The 7825-nt window shown below is 39.3% G+C and overlaps 1 protein-coding gene across 2 annotated transcripts; it reads left to right on the top strand.

Annotated features, from left to right (window-relative positions):
* The first annotated feature begins 998 nt into the window (after positions 1 to 998).
* Positions 999 to 6814, top strand: LOC145403251 (uncharacterized). Of its 2 annotated transcripts, XM_080275066.1 has the most exons (3): positions 999 to 1063; positions 3138 to 3460; positions 5403 to 6814. In XM_080275066.1, the coding sequence occupies exon 2, from the start codon at positions 3161 to 3163 to the stop codon at positions 3419 to 3421; it is 261 nt and encodes an 86-aa protein (XP_080131192.1). In that variant the 5' UTR covers positions 999 to 1063; positions 3138 to 3160; the 3' UTR covers positions 3422 to 3460; positions 5403 to 6814. The 2 variants fall into 2 exon arrangements, with proteins under 2 accessions (XP_080131192.1, XP_080131191.1); XM_080275065.1 differs by lacking the exon at positions 5403 to 6814 and having other exon boundaries at positions 3138 to 4256.
* The last annotated feature ends 1011 nt before the right edge of the window (positions 6815 to 7825 follow it).

The following is a 7825-nucleotide window of genomic DNA, read 5'->3' as shown; positions in this document are numbered from 1 at the left end:
TTGATATGGTTCGCCAACTTTATGTTGGAATAAATAGAATTCATTCTTATGTTTTTAACTGATGGCCTGATGAATTTAATCCCTAAACTTGAGTCGGCTTTTGTGCCCCAGACTAGGCCTACTGCAGTGCTTTCTCCACGTGACCATCTCCAGTGGAGGTGAAGGTAGGGGCAGACGCCGAATGGAGTAGAATATAAGTACCACAAAACTGTGCATAAATCCTAGAAGGTTACAACAGACGCAAATAATATCATAGCCTTTTCAATTTTCCATAGCAATATGATAGATTGTTCTTAAACTTTTGTCTAAACGCTTTCGTGAGCGGCTTCCTTGGTCTGGAAAAAAGCCGTGTCATTCACACTCTGGAGGGAGAAAAACATTTTGTTGAACAAACATACGTGAAAATTGAGCCAACAGGAAAGAGGGCGTGCCTGTAATGAGATAATGAATCGGAAAAGGAGACAAGAAGAGGGGTAGTTGGGGTTAGGGATCGAGAGGAGGAGAGTGGTGCTTTGGGGAAAGAGGATGTAGGGTAGAAGAGAGGTGGATGGGGAGAGAATAGAAGGACAGGAAGAGAGGAGGGACGGCTGGGAAAAATTATAATCACGGAGTGAGGAGAAAATGTTTTTGGAAGAGGAGGGAAGGATATGAGATTCGAAGTGGATATTGGAGTGGATGGATGACTGGGGAGGGGGAGAGGAGAGGTTGAGGGAAAAAAAAAAAATGTGAAAGGGATGGAACGGTAGATCTATTGGAAAAGAAAGGGAGTTGTAAGTTAGTGGTTACTGTGGGGTGAGAAATTCATTCGTTCCACATTAACAATTTGAGTAGCTAGGATACCAAACACTGCGTGAATTCAGTGCAGTGCATCAAATGTCAAAATTTTCACCATTTATATGAAGAAGAAAAAGGTTCGCTAAACGTACATTAGAGTGAAATGTAATCCTTTCTTGTTTACGAAAAGCTTGGTCAACTAAACGACCTCATAGTTTGTCAGTGGTTGATTCCGTTAGCGCTTCGGGAACTGTTAACTAATTAACCAGATGCTACAACAACAATATAGGTAATATTGTGACCGTAGAATGAAGCTTATGTGGTTTGAAAATAAGGAGATAGTTTCCTGTAAAGTGTGAGACTGAGTTTGCGAAGATGATAACGTCCATGATTGGGTTGGGTTACAGGCCGATGAGATTATATTTTTAATGACCGTTTCATTGCAAAGTTACAGTCAGTAATAGAGGCGGTCAATTTTCTCGGACTCTTTCAGAAACCAATTACATTTTCCTGTTAACTATTAATTCCATTAATCCAATGACTCTATTCTTGCAGTTCCCATACGATTTCAGACATGTTACATTAGAATGGGTAGATATAGCCTCCAGTAATCCCTTCACTACTGGAGGCCTTTCCATTGTTGAATAAATTAGACAGGTAGCAAGAAAACTAATGCAGTATTAGAAGATACTTATTGGATTGAAGGGGTTAAGCCATCCACAGCCTGATTCAGCATGCAGCACTGTACTGTATTAATGTACAGTATTTTAACCATTTTTAATACTGTATTATGTTAATATTATTATAGTTTCAGCCAGCCACAGAAGTACAAGATTTTGATCAATTTATTTGGTATTTTAGGCAATGGCATTGTTGTTGCAAATTATTTTTGTTTTACTCTTGAAGGTTAGGTTAGGTTAGGTTATCTTCAAGAGTAGAATAATTTGTGACAAAATGGCATAGAAGAAGAGTGTCTTATAATTGGCTAAAATACAGTACTGATAAAACGGATCAAAATCTCATAATTCTGTGACTGGCAGAAACTATAATTTTCCCAGTATGTTTTTTAGTGTTTTTAGTAGTCACTACCAGTAGCTCTTATTATATAGATTTGTGACTGTCATGGAACTTGGTTGATGGTAGCTGCATTTTCGTGCCACTATTTGAGTGATCACAGTCACAAACTGCCACTTCTTAGGATGTAACTGGTGAAGAAATTTCTTTACCAGTCTGACTGCATGAAAATACTGCTGCCTTATTGGTTGAATATATGGTGCCCAGTAAATAATATGGTAATAACCATTTATGGGGGGAAAAAAAGTCTAATGTTCAGGATAAAAAGCTCTTATTGTGGCTACTGCTAGGTAATTTATTAATTGTAATAGTGATTTTCAGCTCTTTAAGGGCCTCATGTAGCTGAATTGTGCTGTTCTTTACATTTACTCATGATTTTGTGTCCATGCCTGCAGTGGTTAGCATTATTGTACAGTACAGTATATTTCTCCTCAAAATGTTGTGGACCTTCTCTGATAACGCTCACCAGCAGTACCTGATGTTATGCTTTGCCATGCTTTCTAGCTGGAATTTTCCTATGAAAATTTACTCCAGAAATACATTACCGTTATTTCACTTTGCAGAACTGCCTCTTCGTTCCAGCCCAAGAGTGAGAAGGATATGTTATAGCAAATAATTCACAAGATGGTGGCATAAGAGCAGTATTGACCTCTCTTGTTGTGGGATAGTACTCTTTACTGTGCTTGCACTATTTCATATGTTAGATAATAATGAACATTGACCAATAACTCAAAGTCAAATGGCCACCCCTTACGGGATAATTGTGTCTGGCAATAGATAGATAGATAGATAGAATTCTGACTGATGAATCCAGGCCTGATGTAAACCAGACTAGATTAATAAGGTAATCTTATTGTCAATGGGCGCTGGATTTTCACATCTTATTTTTGTTCCTTTCATGTGCCTTTATTCAGCTCAGTAGAAACTTCAAATTGGAGGGAATATACACAGCAAGAATTATCACCGTCACTACTAGTGATGCTTCCAGAGTTTGATAAAATCATCTGGTGATGAAAATTAGAGAAAATGCATCATTAGGTGGAAGGGTTAATGTGTTGAATTTTTCCGAACTATTTATTGTCATTGCTTAGTAGTCTGGTTGTAGATCTCTCAGGTCGGAATGGAGTGTGGTCTTTGCACGATGGTTCAAGACCCAGAGGTGACTGTTGTTCTTTTTAATCATGTAAAATGCTACCAGGGTTGTATGTCAGTCTCCTACCTGTAACTGCGCTGGAGTATTTTAGACCAAAAGGAGACATTAAATTGGCAGTTATACCATGACATTGCAGGGTGATCTGATGAGAGTGGAAGGATGCTGCGAGATCTGACAACGGTGCTGGTGGGAGGGTCACGTGGCTTGCCTCCCTCCCTAGCATTCCTCTTCAAGCTGGCCTGGGCTTCTCGGGTCCGCCTCCCATTGCTCATTGCCATAGCCTTCATGGTCACCAACATTCACCTCCGCCTTGAGATAAACGTCAATATTGAGGTTGGAGAAGAGGAGGCTGCGGGTGAGGTCCAGCAGGAGGATCTACCTGAGCTACCAGAGGAGCCAGAACAGCTGGAGGAAGTGTGAGAGGAGTGTCCAGCACTAGGATGAGGGAAGAAGGAAAGGGTGAGGAAGGTTTCTGTATGTAAAATAGATACCGGTGACATAATATATACTGTACTCCAAGGATCCATTGACTCACTCTCAGCTGATTAAAATCTTTGAAAGTTGGCTTATCTTGACCATAACAAGGTTAATGATGATGTTATGAACACTCATGCTTGTAGGACTCACTCATCTGAATAGAATCAGTGGATGTTAGCCAAATAGAGTATTAAGAGTTGTCCTGACCATGAGGGGGATAATAATACAACAGTTTCAAACTGAAACTAACCAGGGAAGGAGGGGAGGAATATGAGCCTGATGACTGACTAATTTTGTCATAAACTGACTTTGCTTTCAGATATTTAAGATAGTTGATAATAATAACAGTAATAATAATATGGTCAGGATATGGGTATTACAGTGGAGTTAATAAAAGGGCCATGACATCAGAGAAGCAGATGCAGGTGAAACAGCAGAGGGATGAGTCGTTAGGATCTTTGTACGATGCAGTTCAGGTATGTGACTGACAAGTGAAGCTGATGGGTAATGGAGGATAGTGCTCCAGTAGTTATTTATTGTAATGGGTATGTTTGAAAATCTGTTTTATTATAAACATTGGTTGGCTGGCAAGAAGTAGGGTCAAAGGATGTGAACAAGTCACTGTAGAATCTGGTTTAAATTTGGTGTGTATATTATGTTGTTGCCAGTATAGCTTAGTTTTACTTGCAACATAACTTGTCATATAACACTTGTACTTACTAGGTACTGTCATGATAAAAGTTTGCCAACTCCTTTTTTTCTGCTTTGGTGATAGTAGGTGTCACTTTTTTTTTTTTTTTTTTTTTTTTTTTTAATGGCTATATGAAAAACACAACAAAAGAGTGTGAGAAGGAACGACACACTCTTAACAGTAGAGAGGAATGAGAACCGTGGAAAGGTGCTATAGGAGATTGTCAGCTAAGTTTTGTTCATGATGGCACTGAATATATATTAACTTCTTTCATACTTTGGTACCCGTATGTTTTGAGTAAATTCTTATTGTGTGGGTTTGCTCTAGTATTTTCTTTAATTAACTTTAGTAATTTCAGTGATTTCAGAACACTGTTTTTTAAATTCTTTGTCGAAGTAATGTTGACTCAAGTGTTATCATTGATAATGCATTAACTCACTGACTATAATAATACTTCCTTGAGAGAGAGGGAGAGAGAAAGAGAATTTATCAAGTTGCCATGATTACTCTTTTAAGTTGTAACCTGTAATATATGCCACATCACACGTTGAAAAGTAGTGAAATCCGATGTGCATTGAATACATGTAGATTGTATCAATCAAATGTATATTTAAGTGTTACTTAGCAAATCCATACTGGAGTGTACTGTACTGTATACACCATTATACTTTTTTTCTTTTTTTTCTTAGCTCTCCACCTTAGTTACAGGGGTAATAACCTCTCTTAAAATTATGTATGGTAATTTTTATTTTTCATGCTCCTTCTGACAGTTTTATTCCACGTAGGAGAGACTTAATTTTAGAGGGAGTAGATGTAGTTATTTTTAACCTCTTCACTGCTAGAAGTCCTTGCAAACTTGAATATCATCATTTGGTGGTACGTCATCATGGTGAAGGGGTTAAAGTGACTAATAACTGAAAGTTTAAGTGTAGTGGAACTGTTGGTTGAGTTTTAGTTTTATCAGGTTTTACTTATTTTCATTCTAATCCAATTTCCCGTTGTTTCAAAGAAGCAGGTAAGAACCAGAATGGGAAAATAAAAAAACAAATGTAGAAGCATTAAGTGACGTTTATCAAACTGTGTCCCTTTTCATGGCGTGGTGTGACGTTTATTCCGTTTTCATACTTCCTCTTTTCTGAATCAGGAGGGTGATGATGATGATGATGAGACAGTAGAATCAGCATAGAGAATAAACTAAATAACCATACTAATGTTGATCATTGTCTTACTCAGGAGTCATTGGTTGAAAAAAGGGCTTGTGGTTGCAAAGTGCTACACACCAAAATGAAAGTCCTCTGAATATGGCTGTGACTTATCCTCTCAAGAAGGGAGCACACAGCATAAAATTGCTTCAGTTCAGTACTTAGTGCTGTAAACAGCATACTGTATATATGGCAACTGGTTAAGATAGTTACCAAGAGCATAAATGTTTCATATTTTTATCAAAGACTGAGTTAGACTCCGTAATATTCATATATTCCAACTAGAATTTGATTCAGGTGATTGTGGTAGAGATTTTGAGTAAGAGTGATACAAACCTTTGTATATTGTAGAGTATGGGTTGTACTAAAAAAATGTGTTATGTTGTTTTTCCATTCACAGTACAGTACCAATATTTGATCATGCAGTCAGATACTGTACAGCATGCCCTTGTTTTATGATGAGGTGGTGAAAAAAGCACACACATTCGCATATCACATAACTATTGTATATCAGATCAGTTATATTGTGGGTTCATTGAGAATACTGTATGTTTTTGGCCGAGGGTCTCCCACTAAACATAGCCCCAAAAGAAGTTCCAGCTCACTTAAACTGGTACAGTAGGTATTTCACTTCATTGTGCTTCACTTGCTGCTTACCACTAAAAATAAGTCTGAAGCAAGTTTTCCTCTTACCTAAGTTGGCAGTTATTTCACTTCACAACACTTCACTTGCTGCTTGAGCTCCAGCACCACACTTTTGTTCCATCACTGACACTAACACACCCAATTTTGGAACAAACAGATAACTGTGGACTTGCATGTAGGCGATCACACAGGCAAAAATAACGATCATATATTGGCCAGTAAGGCTTTGTACAGGATCATAATGATCGCATATGTGAAAGTTTTACTGTATTGTTGGCACTCACCAGCCACTCACTCAATGTAGTGCTGCTTTCAGGAGCCTGCCCTTTCCTCTTTTGCTTTCTTCCATCCATCCTTCTATCTTTCTTTCCTTCATTCTTTCCTCTTCCTTCAGTCTGTAGGTGGCTACACTGAGTGACAAGCCAAATGGTTTCCTGTTCACCAGGAAACCATTTACTATGCTGGATGGTAACCATATAACCATATGGCACCTGGTGGTTTAGTGGGTAGTAAAAGCACTCCAGGTGGATTGAGATGGTGCAGGTTCATATCCAATGGGTGGTTGGGGTTTATTGCTCACATAATGCCACTCAGGGATGAGTGAGGCTGGTCACTCTTGTCTTAAATGTCTGGTCCAACTTGCCTACCCCCAGGCACCTACACTTTTCATGGGACAACACTGGATTTGATGATGAATGATAAGCAATTCATTGCATATTGGACCATCGTATAAGGAGGGTATGCTGTATATTTACATTAGTACATATGCTAATATGTGGTATCAGAATAAATATTAAGCTGACACAGACATGTATGTTTTTACCCCATCCCCAGTTTCTAAGCTGTGCATTATCTCGATCTCTATTCATTGCTTCTGGCTGTAGATATATCTACAGTATATCTTGCTAAAACCAGATGCCACAATCCAGTAAGGGGTGGCCATTTGCCTTTGAGTTAGTTGTTTTATGGAAAGGGGCACGGACCCCCAACCAACCCACTTGTTGACGCACAGGGAACACGGTTGGGTTGGTTTTATGGTTACCACCCTGCTCTGTAGATGTAGAATGACTAAATGCAGTCGTTTTGTGAGAGTGGATATTTTCTAAGAATTTGAGATTTTTCCAGGTAAAATTTTGTCATCATCATCATCATCTTTGCATGGTGTGCAACGTGGTCGACCCTGCAACCGGCACAGGATGAAGGGTTTGCTCCCATACAGGAAAAGTTGTCCAGAAAAAACTTGAGACGTCCAAGTTCGCAGTGTATTATATTAATTTTACTTGGCTGTGGTACAGTATTATTCATTCATTCATTGCCAGACGCCATGTATCCCAAACGGGGTGGCCAAGGGCTTAGAGTTAATTGTTTTACAGGGAGGGGCACCAATCCTCCACCAACCCCACTTGACACGTAGGGATGCCAACAGCATTTGGTGTTCCCAGGCGGTCACCCATCCAAGTACTAACCAGACCCAACAGTATTATTCATTGTGGCCTAATTGACCGAAAGCAGTCACAACCCATGCCCAGTCTTGATGTACCACTCGTACACATACCACAAGCATCTTGTTTGATTAATTCTCTGTTATCTTCCACCTCTTCCTTGTCATTGTCATCATTCTCTCTCTTTCTCTCTCTTACAGCAAAGGAGCGAACGTAAGTAGTGGGCATGCGCGGCCATTGCGAACATGAGCGAACTTCTGGTATGCGATTGCAGTGATGATAATGGCGTTTAATACTACGAAGATCCCGTGACAACGAATGCTTACGGTGTCATGTGCGATCCGGTGCGATCTTATATCTGCAGACA

Source organism: Coenobita brevimanus, chromosome 60 (genome assembly GCF_032717465.1).
Source record: "Coenobita brevimanus isolate Jiangsu-jjx chromosome 60, ASM3271746v2, whole genome shotgun sequence".
In the NCBI taxonomy this organism is placed as follows: Eukaryota; Metazoa; Arthropoda; class Malacostraca; order Decapoda; family Coenobitidae; genus Coenobita; species Coenobita brevimanus.
Note: the sequence above shows the minus strand (reverse complement) of the source record. Positions and strands in the feature narration are given on the sequence as shown.

Bases quoted from the DNA above. Each gene is read 5' to 3' on its own strand.
- LOC145403251 (XM_080275066.1), top strand. From the start codon at position 3,161: ATGCTGCGAGATCTGACAACGGTGCTGGTGGGAGGGTCACGTGGCTTG.